Source organism: Schistocerca cancellata, chromosome 3, assembly GCF_023864275.1.
Source record: "Schistocerca cancellata isolate TAMUIC-IGC-003103 chromosome 3, iqSchCanc2.1, whole genome shotgun sequence".
Lineage (NCBI taxonomy): Eukaryota > Metazoa > Arthropoda > Insecta > Orthoptera > Acrididae > Schistocerca > Schistocerca cancellata.
Window position 1 is genome coordinate 98,842,607 of NC_064628.1, and position 26,932 is coordinate 98,869,538.

Genomic DNA, 26,932 nt, shown 5'->3' on the forward strand with positions numbered 1-26,932 from the left:
TAATATACAGAAGTATCAAATAAACTACTGACACATTAAGGTAAATACAAAATAGTTCACAGTTAGAAATAATTTAGTATCTATCTGTTTGTCCCAAGTTCATTTGGAACCAAGCTATATACCATGCAGCTTAACAGTTCAGCACTCAGTTTCACTGCTTGATAAACTGAAAATGATGTTTACTGTCTCTTCATAGTTGATGGATAGCTCACTGGCTTTGAACCATGTATTAGACAGGTTAAAGTACTCTGTTTTCCAGTTTCAATTTATTTATGTCTTTCCCAGAACTAATGAATGTTGTGTCATCAGCATAAAGCACAGATTTACAGGGCTTGTTGCTGGGAAAATCATTCACAAATATTATAAAAAGTTAACAAGCAAGCACGGAACCCTTAGGAATGCCTCCTGTTACATTTAAGTATTGGGACTTCTGGGTATTGTAAACTAGAATTTGTTTCCTGTCACTGAGATAGGATTATGAGAGAGTTCTAAGCGTCTGCTCCATAGCACCAAAGTTCCTCCAGTAGTATTGTACGGTGCGCCAAATCAAATGCATTGCTTAGGTAAACTAGAATGACTTCAGCAGATACCTTTGGTTCAAATGAGTTTTGTATAACAGAAATGATGTCTTCAACTGCTTTCACTGTTGATAATTTGGACCAAACCCATTTTGAGATTGATTCGGAATACTGTTTTCAGATAAATGTCTGCAAATATCCCGTTGTATGCAGTATTCTATTATTTAGGAGAGAATGAAATTGAATGATAATTAGTTGTGCGTCACTTATTACCCTTTTTATGAATAGGGATGACAACTGTTCTTTTTGGATGCTTAGGAAAATGGCCACCAGCATACATCCAGTTTATTAGTGTATAAAGAGGGTTTGATATGAGAGTCACTATTTTTTTAATCACAAAATTTGATAAGCCATAAATATCTTGGGATTTTTAATTTTCTAGTTTTGTTATTGATTTAACCACATCACATATTTATATTTGTGTCCACTTGAGTGTTGGCACATTGTTTGCACAATTTTGAAGAACCTGGTTTCAGAAATCAGGTCTAGATTAGCAGCCTATGTTGAATTGGAAATATGCTGACAGGAAGTTGTGGTTGTAGTGGGGTTTACTGCCTTGACAAAAAATTGATTAAATTCTTCTGCTGTGATATTAACAACAATTGTGGTTTTTTCACAATTTATTTCAATACCCAACTCCATTTCTATAGTCCTCTAGGCTGTCCTACATCTATTATTTGAGTTTTCAATGTGATGTTCATCTGCCCTACATTTGGCTATTCTAATTTGTGATCTATAATGTCCTTTGAAGTTGTTATAAGTGCCTTTGTCCAAATTATCGCTTTTTACTTTTTCATGGCAAATAATTACCAAGAGTCTTAGTGTAAACTTGTTTTGTGTTGGTTTCCTGGATCTTCTGACTATATTTTTTTTTATCTTTGGCCAACAGATATTAAAACTTTTAGAGATAATGCTCATGAATTTGTTGAAGGCTTCCTCTACATTGTTGGAAGAAAGTAAGACAATATTCCTGTCTAGTTTTAGTTCCTTCCTAAAGGTGTTAATATTCTTATCAGTTAATAACTAACATTCCAGTACAGAATTTATTTATTTGTGCATTTATTTTACCTGGCAAGATTAGGGCCTTCAGGCCCTCTCTTACACCTAACCAGGCATACTCAGATTAAACAAATTTCAGTTTCTACAGAACATTAAGGACATATAACATGTTACACAGTATTAATGTTAAAGAAAAAAATAGAGATTATAAAAGTAGTACAATGATAATTATAACAATCAAAAAATAATTATAACAATCAAGAATAATAATAATAGTAATGACTATGTATATGAAAGTAAACATATTTTTCTTTTATGAATGTCAGTCCTATTGCTAGTTGGGAATTTTCTCGTTATATTCTTGCAGATTGTGAGTTATTCTCATCGAGCAGAGACATAAGACGATAGAATGGGGTGAAAGAGATATAGAAGAGGTAGATAGGTTAGAGGAAGAGAAATAGAATGGTAAAATTCAAAGCTATGATGGAGAGGAGAAAGAAAGAGATGCGAGGGGCACAACAATGGTGGCTGTACCGTCCCTAATATGTAAGTCTTGAGTTCCCTCTTGAATGGTGGCTATACCATCCCTAATATGTAAGTCTTGAGTTCCCTCTTGAATGTTGAGTGGTTCTGGATAAGACGCAGATCACAGGGGAGCGTGTTCCATAGTCGTATGGCTGAGATGAAGAATGACACGGAGAAAGATTTTGTATTATGTAAAGGTACAGCCAAGATGCTAGACGTATCCGATCTGGTATTGCGGTTGTGGAATGATGATAGGTGTTTAATGTGAGAAGATAAGTATTGGGGGCACCAGTGGCTAAAAATCCATGAAGTAAGCACATCGTGTGGAGATCGCTTGCCTTATGTGGGTGTATCCAACCTAGCTGGGAGTATGAAGGACTGATATGATCATACAACCGTATATTGCACACGTATCTAATGCAGGCATTCATCACTAGCTCGAGGCATCTCGAATTTTCACTATTTGTGCCGTGTTGAACTACATCACAGTAGTAAAGATTAGGCGAGACTAGTGTTTGGACTAATTTTTGTTTAACATGGGTTGGAAATATTTTTCTAAATTTTTGAATTGCATGTAGGGAGGAGAGCAATTTCCGGCAATCTGTGACTGTTTGTTCTTCCCAGTTTAGGTGTTCATCCAAGATTATTCCAAGGTCTTTTACTGTTTTTTGGTATGGTAGTTGGGTACCATTGAGGAGTATTTGAGGGACTGTTTTGCGAAAGTACCGGCTGATTAACTTTGGATGAGATATAAGTATGACCTGGGATTTCTTGGGGTTTAGTTTCAGACCTAGGTTCTGTACCCTTCGAGAAACAGAGCAAAGATCTGCGTTCATACTCGCTACTGCGTCAGCAATGTTCTTGGGGCTTGCACTTATGTACGGTTGGATGTCATCGGCTTATAGATGGTAGTTGCAGAGGTGAATCACTGAAGAAATATCATTAATGTACAGTGAGAAGAGTAATGGACCAAGGACAGTGCCTTGGTGAACTCCAGAGCGCACTTTTTCCATGGTGACTTTTCCGACCCACAAATGACTTGTTGACTTCTGTTTTTGAGGTAGCTGTCGAACCAGTGTATTGCGATGTTTGAGAAAATCAGCTGCTTCATTTTAATTAGTAATATATCAAAGTCAACTGTATCAAAAGCCTTGCTAAAGTCAAGCAGTGTTAGGATGGTAGCTTCACGTCTGTCCATAGCATGTTTAATGTCATCAGTTACTTTGATTAATGCAGTTGCTGTACTATGGTGCTTTTGAAAGCCTGACTGATATTTGTCGTGGATGTTATGAGTTTTGAGGTAATCCGTCAGCTGTTCACGGACGATGTATTCTAGGGCTTTAGATATTGGAGGTAGTATGCTGATCGGCCTGTAGTCACCTGGCGACTTAGGGTTGTCAGTCTTGGGTATAGGTTGAATTAAACTCGAGAGATTGATATCTTGGGGCTGGTAATTTGTCGCTGCGTGGCAGTTTACAGCTGTTGAGAAGAAATCGTTTAATTCTTCTGCAGACGCTTGATAAACAGTGTCAGATCTTCGCTCAGTAGGATATGTACTACTGACAAGAGACAGGTTGAAGATGTCTGTGATAACTGGAGTAGTAGTGTCTACGACGTTCTTAATCATGCCAATGCTCACTCCTTCATTTCCTACTGTGTCCGAAGAGATTCTCATAACTGCCTTGTGTACTGTGCCAGTAGTGACATGTTTTAGGAAAAACTTGTCTCTCGAGAGATTGATATCTTGGGGCTGGTAACTTGTCGCTGCGTGGCAGTTTACAGCTGTTGAGAAGAAATCGTTTAATTCTTCTGCAGACGCTTGATAAACAGTGTCAGATCTTCGCTTCCCTATACCGAAACTGCGCAGCTTTTTCCACAGTGCAGCAGGTTTTGATATGCCACATACGACAGAGCGGGTATGTCTGATTTTGGCATTTGTCTTCATCTACATTTAATTTCTCAGTAATTAATTTCACCTATATGCCTTTACTGTCTGATAGTTGACCAACATTAAATAATGGAAAATCCAGGATGGAATGTAACAATATTAGTGAAGGAAAGTTGCTACTCACCATATAGCAGAGATGCTGAGTCGCGATAGGCACAATAAAAAGATTCACACAATTATAGCTTTTGGCCATTAAGGCCTTTGTCAGCAATATGTCTGCAGTCCTGCAGTCTCAGACAACTGTGTGGCAGTCAGTCTGGTTTCATTTGTCTGAGACTGCAGACGAGTGTGCAAGTTGTGTTTGCATTGAGTGTGTATGTGCGTGCGTGTGTGTATGTGTGTCTATTGCTGACAAAGGCCTTAATGGCTGAAAGATATAATTGTGTGAATCTTTTTGTTGTGCCTATCATGACTCAGCATCTCCACTATACAGGGGGGTCCAAAAAAATGTATCCACTGTTTAAAAGTCCATAACTGGCAAACTAATTGACAGAGTTGTCTCATCTTTAGTAGTGTAATAGTCTGTAGTTCTGGCAATCGCCACACAAGCGTTGTATTGTGTTGTTTTGTTTTGTCAGATGACAGTTGCCAGGTAGTCAGTGTTTTGTTCTTACTTGCACCTAGTTACTTGAGTAAACATGGCTGGTGGAAGGCTTACATTCGATGAAAGGATGTCAGTTCTGAAGTGATATTTTAGGTATGAAAACATTAATGAGGTTCAACGGCAATGGTGAAATGAGTATCAAACAGAGCCACTGACACATTTAACGATTTGTTGCATTCAAGACAAATTTGAAGCTGAAGGCTATGTTAAAGATGTACACAACCTGTAACAGTAACAAGACCAGCTAACTCCCATCGTGTGTTACAACAATTTACTCGCTCACCACAGAAGTCTGTGAGACAGTGTGCCTGTGGAACTGGAGTGAGTCGCTCAAGTGTTCAGCGAATTTTGAAGACAGCAAAGTGGAAGTGCTACATCCCACGATTGCTACATGTAATGAACGAGGATGACTCAGATCATAGTATGGAGTACTGCGAGTGGTTTACTAACATGGTGCACAACGATGAAGAGTTCGCAGAGATAATTGTGTGGTCTGATGAGGCACAGTTCAAACTCAATGGTACAGTAAATCGCCACAATTGCATCTACTGGGCCACCCAAAATCCGAAAGTCCATGTAGACAAAGCTGTGAATTTGCCAGGAGTAAATGTGTGGTGTGGGTTGTCTTACCGGTGCTTGATTGGGCCATTCTTCTTTGATGGCACAGTTACTGGTGAGGTGTACCTTCAGAAGCTCCAGACATCCATTTTCCCTGCCATCCAAGCTTGTATGGAGATGGAAGAGTTTACTTTCAACAAGAAGGTGCCCCAGCCCGCTACCAAAATCATGTTAGGGCATTGTTGTTGTGGTCTTTAGTCCAGAGACGGGTTATGCAGCTCTCCATGCTACTCTATCCTGTCCAAGCTTCTTCATCTCCCAGTACATACTGCAACATACATCCATCTGAATCTGTTTAGTGTATTCATCTCTTGGTCTCCCTCTACAATTTTTACCTTCCACGCTGCCCTCCAATACCAAATTGGTGATCCATCAATGCCTCAGAATATGCCCTACCAGCCGATCCCTACTTCTAGTCAAGTTGTGCCACAAATTTCTCTTCTCTCCAATTCTATTCACTACCTCCTCTTTAGTTATGTGATCTACCCATCTAATCTTCAGCATTCTTCTGTAGCATCACATTTTGAAAGCTTCTATTCTCTTCTTGTCTAAACTATTTATCATCCACATTTCACTTCCATACATGGCTACACTCCATACAAATACTTTCAGAAAAGACTTCCTGACACTTAAATCTATACTTCATGTTAACAAATATCTCTTCTTCAGAAACGCTTTCCTTGCCATTGCCAGTCTACATTTTATATCCTCTTTACTTCGACCATCATCTGTTATTTTGCTCCCCAAATAGCAAAACTCATTTACCACTTTAAGCATCTCATTTCCCAATCTAATTTCCGCTGCATCATCCAATGTAATTCCACTACATTCCATTATCCTCGTTTTGCTTTTGTTGATGTTCATCTTATATCCTCCTTTCAAAACACTATCCATTTCATTCAGCTGCTCTTCCAGGTCCTTTGCTGTCTCTGACAGAATTACAATGTCATCAACAAACCTCAAAGTTTTCATTTCTTCTCCATGGATTTTAATTCCTACTGTGAATTTTTCTTTTGTTTCCTTTACTGCTTGCTCAATATACAGATTGAACAACATTGGGGAGAGGCTACAACCCTGTCTGACTCCCTTCCCAACCACTGCTTCCCTTTCATGTCCCTCAACTCTTATAACTGCCATCTGGTTTATGTACAAATTGTAAATAGCCTTTCGCCCCCTGTATTTTACCCCTGCCACCTTCAGAATTTGAGGGAGTGTTTTCCAGTCAACATTGCCAAAAGCTTTCTCTAAGTCTACAAATGCTAGAAACATAGGTTTGCCTTTCCTTAAACTATCTTCTAAGATAAGTCATATGGTAAGTATTGCTCACATGTTCCAACATTTCTACAGAATCCAAACTGAGGTCGGCTTCTACCAGTTTTTCCATTCATCTGTTAAGAGTTAGTATTGTGCAGCTGTGGCTTATTAAACTGATAGTTTGGTAATTTTCACATCTGTCAACACCTGCTTTCTTTGGGATTGGAATTAATATATTCTTCTTGAAGTCTGAGGGTATTTCGCATGTCTCATACATCTTGCTCACCAGATGGTAGAGTTTTGTTAGGCCTGGCTGTCCCAAGGCTATCAGTAGTTCTAATGGGATGTTGTCTACTCCCGGGGCCTTGTTTCGACTCAGATCTTTCAGTGCACTGTCAAACTCTTCATGCAGTATCATATCTCCTATTTCATCTTCATCTACATTCTCTTCCATTTCCATAATATTGTCCTCAAGAACATAGCCCTTGTATAGACCCTCTATATACTCCTTCCACCTTACTGCTTTCCCTTCTTTGGTTTGAACTGGGTTTCCAGCTGAGCTCTTGATATTAATGCAAGTGTTTCTCTTTTTTCCAAAGGTGTCTTTAATTTTCCTGTAGGCAGTATCTATCTTATCCCTAGTGATATGCGCCTCTACATCCTTACATTTGTCCTCTAGCCAACCCTGCTTAGCCATTTTGCACTTCCTGTCCATCTCATTTTTGAGACGTTTGTATTCCTTTTTGCCTGCTTCATTTACTGCATTTTTATATTTTCTCCTTTCATCAATTAAATTCAATATCTCTTCTGTTACCCAAGGATTTCTATTCGCCCTCGTCTTTTTACCTACGTGATCCTCTGCTGCCTTCACTATTTCATCTCTCAAAGCTACCCATTCTTCTTGTACTGTATTTCTTTCCCCCATTCTTATCAATCGTTCCCTAATGCTCTGCCTGAAACTCTCTACAACCTCTGGTTCTTTAAACTTATGCAGGTCCCATCTCCTCAAATTACCACCTTTTTGCAGTTTCTTCAGTTTTAATCTGCAGTTCATAACCAATAGATTGTGGTCAGAGTCCACATCTGCCCTTGGAAATGTCTTACAATTTAAAACCTGGTTCCTGAATCTCTGTCTTACCATTATCTATCTGATACCTTCTAGTATCTCCAGGCTTCTTCCATATATACAACCTTCTTTCATGATTCTTGAACCAAGTGTTACCTATGATTAAGTTACGCTCTGTGCAAAATTCTACCAGACAGCTTCCTCTTTCATTCCTTCCTCCCATTCCATATTCACCTAGTACATACCCTTCTCTTCCTTTTCTTACTGTCAAGTTCCAGTCACCTATGACTATTAAATTTTCGTCTCCCTTCACTATCTGAATAATTTCTTTTACCTCATCATACATTGCATCAATCTCCTTGTCATCTGTGGAGCTAGTTGGCATATAAACTTTTACTACTGTGGTAGGCGTGGCCTTCGTATCTATCTTGGCCACAATAATGCATTCACTATGCTGTTTGTAGTAGCTTACCCGCATTCCTATTTTCCTATTCATTATTAAACCTACTCCTGCATTACCCCTATTTGATTTTGTATTTATAACCCTGTATTCACCTGACCAGAAGTCTTGTTCCTCCTGCCACTGATCTTCACTAATTCCCACTATATCTAACTTTAACCTATCCCTTTCCATTTTTAAATTTTCTAACCTACCTGCCCAATTAAGGGATCTGACATACCACACTCCGATCCATAGAATGCCAGTTTCCTCCTGAGTAGTCCCCGCCTGGAGATCCGAATGGGGGACTATTTTACCTCTGGAATATTTTACCCAATCATGATTTAATCATACAGTACACCTGCATGCCTTCAGGAAAAATTACGGCTGTAGTTTCCCTTACTTTCAGCCATTCACAGTACCAGCACAGCAATGCCGTTTTGGTTAGTGTTACATGGCCAGGTCAGTCAATCATCCAGGCTGTTGCCCCTGTGACTACTGAAAAGGCTGCTGCCCCTCTTCAGGAACCACTCGTTTGTCTGGCCTCTCAACAGATACCCCTCCATTGTGGTTGCACATATGGCTATCTGTATCACTGAGGCACGCAAGTCTCCCCACCAATGGGGAGTAATAGTCACAAATGTATAAGTACGTGGTATCATGTAACATTCCGCCAGTGTGGACAGTATTTCCTTCTTGATACATTACCCATATCAATGGCAATCTGAATTGTGCAATGTATGCTGATTTTCTACGTAATGTTCTACCAATGTTACTACAAGATGTTTCACTGCATGACAGAATGGCGATGTACTTCCAACATGATGGATGTCCGGCACATAGCTCGCATGCAGTTGAAGCGGTATTGAATAGCATATTTCATGACAGGTGGATTGGTCATCAAAGCACCATACCATGGCCCACACGTATACGGGATCTGACATCCCCGGATTTCTTTCTGTGGGGAAAGTTGAAGGATATTTGCTATCGTGATCCACCAACAACGTCTGACAACATGCGTCAGCGCATTGTCAATGCATGTGCGAACATTACGGAAGGCGAACTCCTCACTGTTGAGAGGAATGTTGTTACACATACTGCCAAATGCATTGAGGTTGACGGACTTCATTTTGAGCATTTATTGCATTAATGTGGTATTTACAGGTAATCACACTGTAACAGCATGCATTCTCAGAAATGATAAGTTCACAAAGGTACACGTATCACATTGGAACAACCGAAATAAAATAGTCAAATTTACCTACGTTCTGTATTTTAATTTAGAAAAACCTACCTGTTACCAACTGTTCGTCTAAAATTGTGAGCCATATGTTTGTGACTATTACAGCGCCATCTATCACAAAGCGAAAAAAGTGGTCCAACTAAAACATTCATATTTCTTTATGTACTACATGAATATGTAATAAAAAATGGGGGTTCCTATTTAAAAAAAAACACAGTTGATATCCATTTGACCTATGGCAGGACCATCTAGCGGGCCAACGATAGTGCCATCTGGTTTCCCCCTTCAAGCTACACATATTTTGTTCTTTGTAGTTTTTTCATTTGACGCTTATTTCGTGAGATATTTGGCACGGTCATGATCAATGGACCACCCTGTAGTGTGGGAAGAGGACAGGTGATTGATCATGACCTTGTTGGAGGAACTATCCTGACATTTTGCAGAAATTATTTAGGCAAACCATTACATTATTTAGAGATATACCAAATAGGAGTGAAATTTGAGCAAAATGAATGTACTGGAGTATATGAAAATTATTAGAAATGTAGACAAAATATGCTATGGGAGAGTGCATCAGTTTTAGTATTAATTAAGTGCCTCCCCTGAAGCACCAGACCTCAGAAAATGCTTATTGTAAGGATGACACAGAGAGGTAAAAAAAGTTTTTCATATACGGCTGGGAGGAGACAAAAATATGGAAACACCAAAAAAACACATTCGCGTGCCTAATACGGTGTAAGAAATGTGTTGACATTCAAAACAGCTTTCAGTTGTCTTGGAATAGATAAATACTGCTCCTGTGTGGTTTTCAAGGGAATGTTATATCATTCTTCCTGCAACATAGTGCCAAGTCAAGGTATTGGTGATGGAGGTGGATAACGATCACACACTGGATAGCAATCACACACCCTTCTCTCCAAAGCAGATCACAAAAGCTCAATTATATTGAGATATGGTGACGTCGGTGGCCATGGGAGACATAACACTTTATCCTCGTGCTCACAAGAGTCAGTCCTGGACAATGCCAGCTGTGTGAACGAGGCCCTGTCATTTTGGAGCACAGCATCACCATTGGACATTCTACCATGGAGTGGAAATGTTCACCCAAAATGGGCACGTAGTCCTTGGCCATAATGTGACCTTGCAGAGTTAACTAGGAGTCTGGGGAATACCACAATATGGGTGCCCAAAGCGTCACTGAACTCCAATGATGTTTCATTTTTGGGATGTAAACTTGCCCAGAAGTTGGAAATAGTGTGAAACAAGACTCGTCTGACCAAATGACTTTCTTACATTGTGGGCATTTGCATCACTGATGAGTAGTTCTGATATTCCAGCTTGACTTGCAATTCCCTGCATACAACACTCCCCTTGTGTTACATTGTACATCAGCATTAAAATTACACTATTTGTATTATTATTATTATTATTATTATTATTATTATTATTATTAAATCATTGTATTCTTAACAGCATTATTTTGCATGCATACACCAAGGTTACCAACCTGGGATGACGTCCAATGTGTCTCCACATAACATAAATCACAGCAGCACCAATTAGGCTGTATTCAATTATAAATGGAAACAAGTATGGAGCAGAATCCTGAACAATTGTTCCCATGATGTTCACCCGGCCACAACCACTTGTAATAGAGGTACCATTATTCAAACTTGTTAAAGCTGCTGGATAAAAAGGTCCATCCAAGAACGGAATACTTCCATTGCTGTTTCCATTAACTGGGTAGTAAATATGGAACATAAAAACTCTCTATCACACACAGAAATCAACTGACATATGTTATATCATACAAAGCACATTATATGCTGTCTTAAAATGATGACAGTATGAAAGTTATTATGGACAAATAAACCATTATTATTACTATTATTATTATTATTATTATTATTATTATTATTATTATTATTATATTTTACAACCACAAGCTTGAAAAGATTCCTACAGCAAGGACATTAAATCGTCTAATGTGAGCTGCGAGTGATTTAATGTTTCTTACTAGACGATTACACTTAGCACACAAAACATCTTTTAATTCTTTATAAAATATCCACCTTTCACCAAAATTGAAGGTTCAAAAATTAAATTAAGAAACAGAAATCTGCATACCAACAAATAAAATATTAAACACAAACAGACAGACAGAGAGATATATAGATAGATAGATAGACAGACAGATAGATAGATAGATAAACATCTGTACTGTAAGAGATAAGAGAAGAATTATTATTTATGTTCTCATGAAGCACAAAACAAAAATTTAGCAGACAGATTCATGAATTGGATTTCTAGGTTCAGAATATTTAAATCTGGCCTTTTCCCTTAAATCTACAGATGGAGTATGAAAAAGTAAGAGACATATAGAAGGGAAGAAAGAAGACAATAAAAGTGGTTTACAATTTAATGGTTTGTTAACACTGTAGTACAGAAGGAAAGGACATTCTAAACTTTGGGCCAGGAGAAAGAGTATATTTGAGGTTTTGGCCAAATGTCAGAGATCCACAGCCTGTGTGTGAGTGTGTGTATGTGGGGGGGGGGGGGGGGGGGGGGGGGGCACCTCTCCTCAAGTTACTATGATACAACAATTGGCATGTAAATGTAAATGCACCTATACAAAATTATTCACAAGAAAGTCATGCTTGAGGGCAGTGCCTGAAGAACTCATTTTGTGACAATCAAGAGAAGAGTAAATATAATTGGGATAATATGGGTGAGAGAAGATGGCAGTTGGGAGAAGAGGTACTTAGGGAATGCAATAAGTTGGGGACAGGAAGGCACAAGGGAAAAGTTGGAATTTGTAGAACAGAATGAAGTAGATAAGATAAACTGAGGAACCTTGTTAAACAAACAATTTTGTACAGCTAATGTGTACATAGTGTTTCAAAATAATCATTCAGAAATATCACACTACTGCCAAACTGACATGAAAATGAGGGAGTGGCTATACATGCAAAGAATGAAGTCAAGTCCCATGCCCTTCACATAAATGAATATAGTTTGAACAGCACTTTGAATGTTGTGCCACAGTAACAGATAAGGAAGCACACAAATTTGTAGGGCTGACTGTCTACAAGTAATGAGTAGGAAGTACCTTAAAGCTTCACAAACCAGCGAGAGGGAGCTTTAATATTGTTATACAAACTTAACTGAAAGATTGGTGTTTGTAGAAACTTTAATGGTGATTTTTTGTCATAAACTACAGATCAAGTGCATTTATTTATCTTGATGTCCAGCTTTGAATTGTTTGTCACAGCAAAATTCCCCTACAAGGACTGCAGGAAACACTGCAACAGCCATGGACAACTTGTTTCTGGACCAAACAACTTGCAATAATTTAGTTAGCCAATGGTAATACGACCCCATGGTCCTTTCAGTCTTGTCCTACAACAAACAGCAGTAGAACTGAACAGAAGCAAGAATAAGGGATGGATAGCTCACAAGATTGGAGACAGCTTTAACTTCAGAGGACAAGCTGTAGTCTAGAGTTGATTTTTAAGCTTTTCAAATAAAACTGAGTCCCCAGATTATAGCTTTGGTAGAAATGGAGTTACTTTCAAGTCAATATTGACAAAATTAAATAACAACTTCCTCACTGTGGCAGCAAGCATTGCACCCACTGATAAACAATCAAATGCAGCACCAGCAGACATTAGTTTCTCATCCAGAGGTATTCTACGAGCTCTCGTCTAATATACAGCAAGCAACTGAGAATCTCAAACAACTCAAAAGAGAACAGATAAACTTATCTAATTAGCCACTTTTTATACAAATTATTTGAATGCCTGGCTTAAAGAAGTTGTAAAGTTCTGCTACCTACATGGCAAGTGCCACTGTTCATTGTGTTGACGCATGAGAAATAGTAATGTACTATACTGAGGACCTGGTATGTCCAGATGTAGATCGCTATTTTCTTTGAAAAATTCCAATATAATGAAGTACATATTTAGGAAACAATAGGAGATAAACAGCAGCTATTAACTATATCAGTAAATGAGGATGCATCAACTATTTTGTATAAATGGGTAGGCAGCAGCGTTTTCAGGATAGCAGCCTTCATTCCAATTAATTTGATTAAATTTGGTTGACATAAGCATGATTGACACTAAGCAGTATAGTGACAGTTTATTGTTAATACAGTATAAATATTAAGTTTCTGTTGTTTGCCTATCTTTTGTTAATGGATATCTTGAGACATCCCACATCCGCAAATAAATGAACCGAACTACTTCTTCTTTTTTTTTTGGGGGGGGGGGGGGGGGGAGGGGGGGGAGGTGGAAGCCAGAGGATATAAGAATAATTTTTACCTTCAGGTCCCAGTAGAGCCAACAGAAACAGACAAAAAAAATGATAACTGTACTCTTGGCTTTTGCAACCTCAGATTCCTTCTTCAGTAACCTAAGATGAATTTATCTGGTTAGGGTGGTGGAAGTGACAGAGGAGGGGAGGGGGGGAGGGGGATGGGGAGATCATTATGAATCCAGTCTAAGAGGAAGCCACCAACCTTGTATGAGAAGGAAAATAATCAGTGAGATGAGGAGTTTTAGGATATTACGTTAGTAGGCAATGCGACAGCTTCACTACAGAGATTATAACAGGGAGGAATAGAGTTAAAACTCTATTAAGTAAAGCTGGGTTAGAAGGGCAAAAGAAAATGTCAGGTAGAAACATTATATAAATAAAGTAAAACAAACAATGAGGAAAGTGGAGAAAATGTAAGCAAAAAGGTGACTAAGAGGATGGCGTGAGAGTGGAACTAAAATAAGATAGAAGTGTAACAAACAATAATGAATGAGAGATCGGAAGTGATCAGTGAGAGAAACGGGGTTTTAGGCTAATTAAGTTTAGAACCATGATGAGGGACTTAGAGGATATGCTGGAGAACAAATTCTCATCATTATAGTTCAGGGAAACTGAATCTGGGTGGCGGGATCCAGGTGGCCCATGTGGTGTAGTAGTCTCTCTCACATCTTGAGTCAGGCCTTAGGATATGCTCAGCAGCTAAGCACTGGGCATCCTTAAAATGGATCTGTATGTTTGTGTCCACTGTGTGTCCTGTCAGTTTGGTGGTGGTCGTTTGTCTATATAACGTGACATTTCCTTCTAATACATGGTAGGTTGCTCTTAGCCTTGGTCCTGAGCGACCTGTTTCCCCACCCATCCCCACTGCCCACGTCATACTCCCCAACAAAAATCCTCCCTCATCCTCAAAGGAGGTCCTGAAATCTGGGAATACTATTATCATTTTTGTGTGTTTTTCTTGCTTTAATGGGGAAGACGATGGTTCAATCCCGCGTCTGGCCATCCTGATTTAGGTTTTCTGTAATTTCCCTAAATTGCTCCAGGCAAATGCCGAGATGGTTCCTTTGAAAGGGCACGGCCGACTTCATTCCCTGTCCTTCCCTAATCTGATGAGACCGATAACCTTGCAGTTTGGTCTCTTCCCCCAAACAACCCAACCTCTTGCTTTAATGGGAAGTGTGCCTTCTGAAAATAAATAGCAGTCACTGTAACTTAGAGAATTTATCAATTGTCTAAACTGAGTTTCCCTTTTTCTTTAAAGTTTATTTTATTTCATTATTAACAGAAGACAATGCACAAGGCATTTGTCATCAAACCTGATTGTTTTAGCTTACATACATGGCTACTTGACAAAAGTAATTATTTTCAATGAAAGTCGTCATACATGACATGGCCCAGATGTCTATGGGTCTCTGACATCAGAGCTAAGTCTATAATGCTGAGTTGCATTTCTGTAATCTTTCTTTAAAACCTGCAGTATATTGAGACCTCTACACTTTCCAGCTCCTGCAAAATGTACCAATGGTCTAGTGATCTACAGTGAAAAGTGGAATTGATAGTCATTCAAGATCTATTGGTTCAACTCTGTCTTGTAGTATCTACACACTTGCTTATTTTGAGAGCTTATCGCCAAACAGATTGGACCAAGAAGTATGCAGCAAATCTCTTTTGAGCATGTTTCCTGTATAGAGACATATATATATATATATATATATATATATATATATATATATATATATATTAGTTATAATAGAGGGAAACATTCCACGAAGGAAAAATATATATATACCTAAAAACAAAGATGATGTGACTTACCAAATGAAAGTGCTGGCAGGTCGACAGACACACAAACGAACACAAACATACACAAAAATTCAAGCTTTCGCAACAAACTGTTGCCTCATCAGGAAAGAGGGAAGGAGAGGGAAAGACGAAAGGATGTGGGTTTTAAGGGAGAGGGTAAGGAGTCATTCCAGTCCCGGGAGCGGAAAGACTTACCTTATGGGGAAAAAAGGAGAGGTATACACTCGCACACACACACATATCCATCCACACATATACAGACACAAGCAGACATATTTAAAGACAAAGAGTTTGAGAGAGAGAGAGAGAGAGAGAGAGAGAGAGAGAGAGAGAGAGGCAAGGTTTATTGGACAAAAGTTGGCACAGCTTTCCATAATTGTGCGAATATGGTATTGGGCAGAAGCAATTGTTTCAAGCTGCTCTGAATTTGATGCTCCAAACTGTGATATTACAGTGAGCTTTGAATTGAAAGGAGCACTACAAAATGAGTAAGTGATCAATAATCAATGCTTGTAGGTGAGTTGAAAAAATCCAAACATTCTACTTGTTTCATGCTCTCTGTGGGAATTCTGCCAAGGTATGTTAATTTTCAGACCTCCAATATCTGAATTAATGAATGATCAAAATATATGTGAGGAGAGCCCTCACATCAGTTAGTTTCACATTTACAAGGTAGTTACACCAAATTTATAGATTACATCACTTCACAATGACTTTGGTCATTATGATGATGCAGTATGATGCATCCTGACTGGTTCAGTTTGTAATTTTGTCCATAAAATGCACAGTCCATGCAAATAAATGAGTACCTCAAAAGCAATAAAAAAACATAATAAAAGTTACATTCAAGTTTCCCATGCAAAATGGTGGATAGCTATGGAACTAGTCCTAGGACCAAATTTCTCATTCAAGTGATTTTCATAGTCAGAAACAATCTATCTTGCAATGCAGCTGTGAACCTAAGTCGTTCAGACACATTTTTAATTTCCAATTTTTGTCGTTTTCCACACACAGGTGTAACACAATTTCACAATTATTATATACATGATATTCCTGCTAGAGATGAAGAGAAAAACCATTGCAAAAATGGCTTGGCATAACTTATTCAAATTTTAGAGGTAACAGTACTTTATGTAATATGTTAATATCACTAATTGAAGAAAATATATTTTAATACCAAAGCTGCTGTTTATTTACTGGCTGACTAGTTTTGGCCTTAAATATCACTTAGTATTTTTTCAGTATTTGGATTATTGCTGTTCAATAATTAACATGGAGCTCTAACTGCAATATTGAAACCAGCTGCAGAAAGAATGAAATATTACTCTTAAAGTATTAAAACACAACATGTAAAAAGAAATTATCATTACGTCTTCTTTCTGAAAACAACAGATACTAGAAAGATATTAGTGAGTCATTATTTTATTTACACATCATGTTGTGATTCCTAATAGATATCATAGCATACATCCCTTTACCAGCAATAACCTATTTAACATGCTACACCATCTCTCCCTCCAGTTACTCCCATCCTCCCTTGAATCAAAATAAAATGTGATCTCCAGTTACCCCCATCCTCCCTTGAATCAAAATAAAATGTGATCAGTTAATATGTGATTGTAGATAGGGATATCAGCAGACTATAACAAATTTTATTCATTTGAGTCTACATTTCAGTATGTTCTATACGATATGTGATAAGCACATCTTAAAATCGTAAAGTAGCATCAGTAAAATAATTTTTGCAATATAGTTATCTGTGCACTTAGTTCTGCTTTATGCTTTTTGAAAAATGTGAATGTCGACATTGATCAAATGAAAAACAGAAAACTAGAAAGGGCAATGAATCTCCTGTAGCTGACTCATGTGTAGAGCAGACACACATGCAGGACAGTATGTTTGAATGTCTACATGACTGCATATGGGCTAGTGTGTATTTAAGCTACAAAAAGAGCATTTGCACAAAAGTCAGTAAAGTCTCTGTCCTGCCATATATGTCTACATGCAGTGCATCAACCAGCTACAAATTTTCTTGCCTGATGTTTGTTTATTGTTTCCATCCTGTAATTTCCATTATTTTAACACTTACTGAATTATGTTAGTGTTCCACTAGAGAGAACATTTATTTTTGTCATTCTTATTCAGTAAGTGATTGTCTTTCCTCTGGTGTGGTTCAAAATAGTAACAAAGTTTTTAAAATAAGTCAATGTAACCTTCAACTGTTAAAATCTTTTACAGATTCCACAATTGCAATTTAGGTCTTTCGCCATTCCTAGCGGAATACTGTCAAAATTTCATGTTTTAACACAAATCCAAAATTTTAAAATAAACATGGTCAAATATTTTTAAATTTTTATATGTACTAAAGTGCAATATTTTAACAGGATTCCTCTTGAAAATGATGATAGGCCGAAAGTGTAACTGTTGACATTATAAATAAACAATTTTAACAGTCAAATGCTAAAATTTAATCATTAAACACTGCACACTAATTATGCAAAATAAATAACAGCAATTACACGTAATTTTTAATGGTGATTATTTTTCAGAATCTGGAAATACAGCATACAACGTAACAAATCTGAGACCTGTTGGTTTAAAATTGGCAGCTGTATAAACTTTTCTATATGCAGTAACAAAATCACTATTAGATAAATACAAAGAACATTATAATCAGACACTTTAAAGTTACATAATTTATTTGGATGACTTATATGACAAACAAATGGCAACAGAATTATGCATTATACCATTATCAATGAAAAGGAGAATTTCATAGAAAGTATCTGCAAGGCAAACTATCTATATTTGCTATGAATTATTCAGTAGCATGAAACAATGATGCAATCTCCTACATAAATGTCTGATAACATATTCCTCCAAGTGGGCATCAGTGTTGCTGAATCCAAAACAGGAAAAAAAAGCCCAAATACAGGACTGGTGCTGTGTGACTATTTCGAAATGCATTAAATAGCTATAATCTACTTCGAGAGCATTAATACAATTAATGTATATTTAGAATTAAAGAACTACATCAGTGTAAAAGGAAAATAAAATTTGATGCAAACAATACTGTAAAGCTTTCCCACAAAACTAGGGATGTACACAGTAATAAAATGTGGAGGAAGTTATCAAAGTGCAAAAAAAGGTACACAGTTTGTGATAAGTGCAGTGGAAAGCATTTGCATAGCGTGTAAGCATTATCAAAATAACATGCTCACAATATTATTTCTACAGTCATCAGATGTCTGTGACATGAAATCTCTAGACCACATCATTTGTGAGAGATATAATATGATAAATGGACTAAATCTGGCACCAGCTGCTGAAAAGTAAGGAAATAAAATGGAAGTATCAATTTCTTGATTAAGTTAAAAATAGATATTTAAATTTCTGCAGTAGGTTTGTTAGCACTTATTACTCGAGACAAAAAGTGGCATACGTTGTAAACACACTTTTTTTATCCTTCTTCTCCAGTGCATAACACACAATAGGAATTACAATTATGGAAGAGAAAATACAAATATGAACACTTTGAGGCAGGGGGGTGAACAGAAAGTATACAGCAGACCGTGTTCAGGGGAAGATGACATCGCACATTATACTGACTACCCACTGTTCACAGTTGGTTCTTTACTCCCACTGTTTCGCAAACTGATTTTCCAAATAATGTGCATGGGTGCTTACAGATATCTGATGACATCCAGTCTAAATCTGTTGTGCATGGTCCGAGTCACCACACATAACTCTCAAATACTGTCTCATGAAGACGCATACTGTAGAGATCACCCAATTTCACTAGTAAAATTTATGTTGATGAGATCTGGGAATGCTGCAAGCCAGAAAATAATAGCTATGGTTTCTAGTTGGTTTCTCAGTATAGCACTCGATTGTAATTTACTGACAATGAATAGCGTCATTGTCAAAAATTGCTTAAGGAATGAGACCAAAAATGAGTGATTAACAAGCTGAAAATCATATCGTCTACAGTTATGTGGCTGTCACTATTTGAAATGTCACCATTCTCGTCTTTTGTGATGCTTTGGAATGATTAAAAAGTCTGATGTGAACATAATCCATAATCATGTAGACATCTGGTAAATTGACTGAATGTACGATAGGAAGTCTAATATGAATGTTATCCATGATCATGCAGACATCTGGTAACTGTCTGACTGAACATGGGATGGTTCATTGGAGGTGCTAAATCTCTCTGAGCATCTGAAATTGAGGATGTATATGAATGAATGATGATAAAATTAAGAGTCAGAATTGCTGGCTAGTACTTGCATCCAGGAAGTGAAATATATAGTAAACGAATAGACACACATAAAAAACAACACTGTCCAAGCATTTGGAACTGTTAGTTCCTTGTTCCTTCCTTCAGGCGGAGAGAGGGATACGTTGGAAAAGTTTAAAAAAGAAGGGCAAGTCACTCAGACCCCAGAAAGAGAGAGACCACCTGTTGGGAGGACAAGGGGAGACAAAGGTGATGGGCGAGGCAGTAGAGAGAGTAGAGCATCAAAGATGATGCTTCTGAAAGTATTATATGTGACCCTCTTGCTCTCTCTCCCTTGACAGGGAAATAACAGTCCTGAAAACTAGGTTGTGTCGTGTTCTTTTATGAGTGACTTGTGAACAGTACTAAGTACAGTATTTTGTCTCCTGAGGGTAAGTACTGACAGCTATTCTGCCTCGTCATTTTGTAGTTTCCTCCGGTTAATTTTCCTTCTTATAGCATTGAATGATAACGGGTAATTGCCTAGTCTTCTCTTACCATAATTTGTTGAAATCTTCTGGAGTCTTTATGCCAACTGTGTATATTTTCTCTTACATCCATCATTTACAGCATTATGAATGGCTGCATTTGGGTGAACAGTGAGTTGTCTGATGTATCAAAAGGATCAACCAGCTTTTTAGCCCAATATACAGCTCCTCTTAGATTTATTCAGTTTTTTCTACCCCAAATGAACCTTCCCAGTAGAGATATTCTATTTCCAAAGTTCCTGCCAAAGTGGATGACTGAGTAACAGTGACAGATCTGCACTACTAATACCCATTTTCAGTGGGCTACATTAAGTGAAGAGCATGATGCCTGCTGGTTTGTGCAGAACAACTAAGTGTGGTAGAAGGCTCATATGAATGTCTTCCAATGAAAATTTAACCATCAAGTTTGAAACATTGTGCAACTGAGTGCATTTCTTTTTATGTATAGATACCTAACAATAATTAGGGTATGTCAGATGAGACAAATACATATTTAGGAAGAAAGTATAAATGATTTCACAAAGCAGCAATAGAAAAGTTGTCAAATTAAACACCCGCATTATGAGATTTGATAAACAGACAGTACACTCCAGTCTTTCATTTAATTGCAGTTTCATAACTCCCTCCCTTTTTTTTTTTACTTTTACTATCTATAAGGGCTATCTGGAAAGAAACCACTTCCAAGTAGTCTTGGCAATAGTAAGGGAAACATAACAATTACTCCACAGATTTGTGTAGGTCAGTGTGCTGAGAGATGCGATAGAGATGTCACATTGCTTCTAGTTCACCTACATTAGCAGTTTAAAATCAGCATTTCAGTTGAAAATTCCACTAAATGTGACACAAGTTTTACAGAAATTTGTGCTTTATACATGCTGAATGTGATGGGCGAAAGTGTTGTGTTTCAATGTTGTCATTTGTTTGAAAATGGAAGACCAAATATTCATAAGAATGACAAGTGGCTGTCTGTATGCAGCTTGCAAGGAACTGGTACAGAAAACTGATGAAACGATTCATGAAAATTCATAATATCTCATTTGTTAGACAGCTTTTTACAGATTACTGAGAGTGTTCTGCACAAGTTCATAACTCATAAGTTTTACTGCTTCAAGATGAATGAATGCTTCTTTTGCTTTCTTTCAGTCATGAGTGTGTTTGATTATTGGCTGTCTTTCCCTTATTTTACATATGGAAAGGATAGTTTGCTACTTATCACACAGTATAGGTGTGGAATCAAAGACAAGCCCAAAAAAAGCAAAACAGAATTCTAGCATTCTGTTTCATTGGGCCTGCCTGTGACTCAGTGCCTCCTCTATGTGCTGAGTAGCAAAGTACCCTCTCCATATTATCATTATTCTTTCCTGGACTGTCCATTGTTTGGATCTTGTTTGTTCTTTTTGTCATATTGTACCGCATAATATTTATAATGTTTTAAAATATGAATTTCAGCAGGTCAAATATGAAGGATCAGAGTATCAGGACTGTCACAATGCTAGGTGATATTTATGCATCACTTAAACCACACATTATGGTCAAAAGAAGGGAGAACCCACAAAATGTGGTCCCAAAGTAGCTATAAAATTATATAATAATATATATGACTCATTTCATATCTGTATATGTTCTCCTCATTGACAGAATATACGAATGTTATATGTGCAAGAATGAATGAATACCATTTCGTAATACATGAACATTATATTCCATGCATCTGTTAAGTCTCACTGCCCTACAAAAATGTATCATGAATGTATCAAGTAAGTGGAAATTAAAGTTTGCAGCAGTGACCTCATTATGTGCAGACAGACACATTCTGTGATGTTTGCTGAGTGTATTATAAGGAACAGAGTCAATGTGCAGTTTTGTGCAATGTTCCCTGCAAGCAATCTGACTTTAGGACAGCCATCTGATGCAGTGACTGAGTGGCTCAGCATCACTGTCCGAGATGATGAAAAGTATAGGTTTGTGAAAAAATGAAATATCTGAAGTTTACTTTCTCAACGTTTCTTCACTGACAGTATGAAGTTTCAGGTTATTGGTAGCACAGAAATTATAGGGGTAGCTGACAAGGAAGTCTGTGCCATGTAGTCTTGATGACAGCAGTGCTATAATAGGAAAACGACAAGGGGTGATATGTTTATGATGATAATATAAATACAACAAAAACAAAGAAAAAAATGAGAAACCAGAGAATTCTGAGATAAAGAATAGTTCTCAATAGGTTAAAGATACTAAAGCATTAAATAAAAATGTATTTAATAGGATTCCAATGCACAACTGTATGAAGCCACTATGGAAAATGAGACTGACTAGTAAAATATTGCACTTAGAGATGAGATCAACACATTAAATTCTCCATACCAAATCTAATTTTAGATCAGTTTGTCTCAAGAACCAGGAAAAGCTGAGAAAATATACAGTATGGACATTTATGGGGATAGTAAGTACAACAAGAAAGGTGAACAATGAGAAAGAATAAGACACAAAAAATCAAGTGAACTGAAATAATACTTAATTAATTGTTAAGGGGGACACAGGAGGGAATTGAGAAAGGAAGAGGAGGTAAGGGAGCATGAAATGATGGAGGAAGGGCAAATGGTCTTTTTAGGAAAAAAGGGAAGAAAGAAGGTAAACAATACAATTTGAATCATTTAAATCCAATCCTCAGCTACAAGGCTCAAAATGACAAATGTAGCATGCTTATACATGTTTTTCCATTTCACATATGGTCTTGCTAACACTAAATGTTTCACCCTCTTCAAATTATTAACCCTTCACACTGCTTTTAGTTACCCTTTTAGTTATTTTTTACCCTATTCAATCTTCTGCAATAATTGCATACTTTTTTCATCAGAATCCTTTTTCAGATAATTTGTTATTTGTGTTGGATTTTCATTTCTGCATGTACACTATATATGCGATGTCATACATACTGTCCTTTCCCTAAGGCTTTTGTTTCTTTTCACATTTCTTGTTCCATACTGTATTTCTCTTCAGATTTATACTGTTTCTCTGAAGCAGATTAGGGTGTTCTTTGATTTGACACTGACTGTTTCTATGGATGCCCAATGTTACACTTCCTGTCAGTTTCTTTTCTGTCAATATACTTCAGGCCAGTCTTCCATAAAAAGAACTTGACTGTGTTATCTTTCACTGTAGTGTCTTTAGTTACTTTCACATTTCTTCCACTCACAAGGGAACATCCCCGTCGCACCCCCCTCAGATTTAGTTATAAGTTGGCACAATGGTTAGGCCTTGAAAAACTGAACACAGATCAATCGAGAAAACAGGAAGAAGTTGTGTGGAACTATGAAAAAATAAGCAACATATACAAACTGGGTCGTCCATGCGTAAGATAGGCAATATTAAGAGCAATGTCAGGCGAGGAGCGCCGTGGTCCCGTGGTTAGCGTGAACAGCTGCGGAGCGAGAGGTCCTTGGTTCAAATCTGCCCTCCACTGCAAATTTTGCTATCTTTATTTTCGCAAAGTTATGATCTGTCCGTTTGTTCATTGACGTCTCTGTTCACTGTAATAAGTTTAGTGTCTGTGTTTTGCGACCGCACCGCAAAACCGTGTGATTAGTTGACGAAAGGACGTGCCTCTCCAATGGGAACCGAAAACATTTGATCGCAAGGTCATAGGTCAACCGATTCCTCCACAGGAAAACACGTCTGATATTTTGTATACGACACTGGTGACAGCATGTGCGTCACATGACAGGAATATGTTGTCGACCCACCTAACTAGTACACTTGGCGAATGGGTGAAAAGTTTCTTCTACTTTGCCCGATTTAGGTTTTCTTGTGGATGTAATAATCACTCCAAAAAAAGTGGTGAAAACATAAGAGTTTTTCACATAAACTGAAAATAAAAAGTTAAAATTTTCGGTCAAGGGAAGATTTGAACCAAGGACCTCTCGTTCCACAGCTGTTCACGCTAACCACGGGACCATGGAGCTCCTCGCCTCACAGTGCCCTTAATATTGCCTATCTTGCGCATGGACGACCCAGTTTGTATATTTTGCTTATTTTTTCATAGTTCCACACAACTTCTTCCTGTTTTCTCGATCAATCTGTGTTCAGTTTTTCAAGGCCTATCCACTGTGCCAACTTATAACTAAATCTGAGGGGGGTGCGATGGGGAGGTTCCCTTGTCAGACAATTAAGGAGGATATTTCTCTATTGTACTCTCGAAACTTAAATTGTGCTTGTTTTGTCTTAATTAAAATATCATATTTATTCACATACAGTTGAAAATGTCAACATTGAAGAGCTGTATGTAGAATGCAGATAAATGACAACCATCGAGGGTAAAACACCACACTTCTTTAGACTGCAATTGTGATTTCAAGTTTATGCATTTACATCATTACATGCCACTGAGCTATAGCATGCAAAAGGCAAGCACATAAATAAAATTGTAAGAGAAGTGAAAGCAAACACAGACAACCTTCTCTTTATTAACAAAAGTCATAACATATGTGAGGGTACCAGTGAGACTCACCGTCAAGAGCTCTGGGATAGTCCATTGAATCAAGCATCGTAGGGAACTGTGAGAACAAAGCAGTGGTAGGGATAGTAGCAGCAGTGGTGGTGGTTGTTGTGGTTGTAGATGCAGTTGTGGTAGTAATAGGAGTAGTGGTAGGACTCTGTGTGGTAAGTGTGGTTGGGAATGCAGTAGATGTGGTATGCAGTGTTGTTGTAGGAGCTGCAGTGGTAGTGACCGTAGTGGATGGAACAGTAGTACTAGGGGTTGTGGGAGGAAGAGTAACCTCAAGAATGGCACGCAAGGTAGAGTTGGTGATGCGGGCGATGGTGTGGGCAGCTGTCCTAGCTGTCGTTTGCAGGCTTGTGGCTCCCGCGCCTGCAGCAGCAGCTACCGTTGTCCCCTGCCCAAGAGTGGGGGCACCAGGGGCTGAATCGAAGATGCTCGGCCCACGAATTAACTCTGGCGGTGCAACGGAACCGTGTACCACAAGCATTATTTACATGAGGCCAAGTAAAGGGCTGTTAACTTTGCAGTCTTCATGAATATAGTGTGCAAAATTTAAATAAAATGTAAATATTCTCATTCAACAGAGCTTAAAAGTCAGTTCACATACACTACAATTGATTAATTTACATGTAGTGTACTATACCACATTATAATATGTAATCACAAAACTAGACTTCATGCATTATTTATTCTCAATAAACTGTAACTTTCTATTATGAACTCATACACTTTATTTTTGACCCTCAACTGTTATTTCTGTCTCTTTGTAATCGTTTTATATGCTTATTTCTTGCTAAAGCAATAAAGTACATTATGTCTTATATAAGCTACATTAGCATATGTGTTACTGCAACACCAGATACTTTGTTGAGTAAGTCTGTAAGTTAACAGCTCTTCACAGGACTATCAATTGTATAAGTTACACAACAGATATTAAAACTCTGCACATGCAAAATATAACTATTGCACGTTTTATACAGGAAAGCATTTTAAAAAATGGAAGCTTGTGATAAAATGTGAGGAAAATTGTAAATTGTGTTTACATGATTTTACTACAAATCTGCACTACACAGTTTTCTACTTCATGATAAGAACACAGACTAAAACAATATATGTAATGGACAGCAGGTCTACAAGGGGTAAAAATAATCTACAAGTATCTTCCATAACAACAATTAGGATAGGTAGCCATACTTCAGTGTTCATTTATGGAGGAGATGCATACATGAACCTGAGAACTTGAAAAGTTCCATGGAATAAATGGATATGATACACACTACAACAGTAAATGCTGTGTTCTTTGTAATGGTATCAAATACAGTTGCAGTATCTCAGATATATGAATGGACAGTATTTTATGTACAAGTGCTTATATCAAAGAATATTAATATATAAAAAGTGAAGAGACAATTTTCACAATAATCAATAACATATACAGTCTTATGTAGGTTACAGGTACTGCAATAAAGGGGCAAGTGTATGAAGCCAACAGGAAAATGAGATTAACTGGGAGAGAATAAAATATGGAATTCAGAGATGAAATCAACATGTTCAATTTTCCATATAGAAATATAAGTTCATCCCAGACTGGTTTAAGAACAAGGAGAATTTAATAGAGAGAGAGAGAGAGAGAGAGAGAGAGAGAGAGAGAGAGAGAGAGAGAGAAAATCATATTTACATTTTATGTAAAAGTGCTAAAAGATTTTGTCAATTTTCATTATAACATTTTTAATGGGATATTATTCTCACAATTTAAACATGTAAGTTAGAGATAAAAGAGGAATTATGAACTGCTGAAAAAATGAGCTCTGAGAAGCTCTACAATACTCTTGGTTCTCTTATGTTTATTTTGTGTCCAGCAATTATAGAAAATGTACATGGCTGCATACATTTGTAATGTCATTTCTGCATACTTCCTTAACCACCATCACTGTAATCATCATCATCATCATCATCATCATCATCATCATCATCAGATGCAGCAACAACAACAATAATATTAACACAATGAGGATATAAACAAGTAATGTAAATATGGTACTTTTTCTAGCCATGTTGCCTAAACTATTACACACAAGAAACATAACAGTTTGGAATTCTAACAACTACATTAGAGGGATGATTGATATACAAGCAAACTCTTTGTTCTCCTTATAAAAAAAATAACTATATTTCATCAGATTTCATGGAAGGAATCAAGAGTTCATCAAGAGCTGGTTGAAATTATAGTTTAAAAGAAATGACCATGCTGTTGTGCACCTTTGAACCATTTTTGT

The 26,932-nt window shown here is 37.4% G+C and overlaps 1 protein-coding gene across 1 annotated transcript in view; it reads right to left on the reverse strand.

Annotated features, from left to right (window-relative positions):
* Positions 1-26,932, reverse strand: part of LOC126177105 (proton channel OtopLc) — a 760,838-nt gene that overhangs the window by 69,986 nt on the left and 663,920 nt on the right. The window contains exons 9-10 of the mRNA XM_049924368.1: positions 24,666-25,109; positions 10,782-11,013 (exon numbers count right to left, since the gene is read on the reverse strand). Of these exons, the coding sequence (XP_049780325.1) occupies positions 10,782-11,013; positions 24,666-25,109 (676 nt within the window). The remainder of the gene's footprint in view (positions 1-10,781; positions 11,014-24,665; positions 25,110-26,932) is intronic.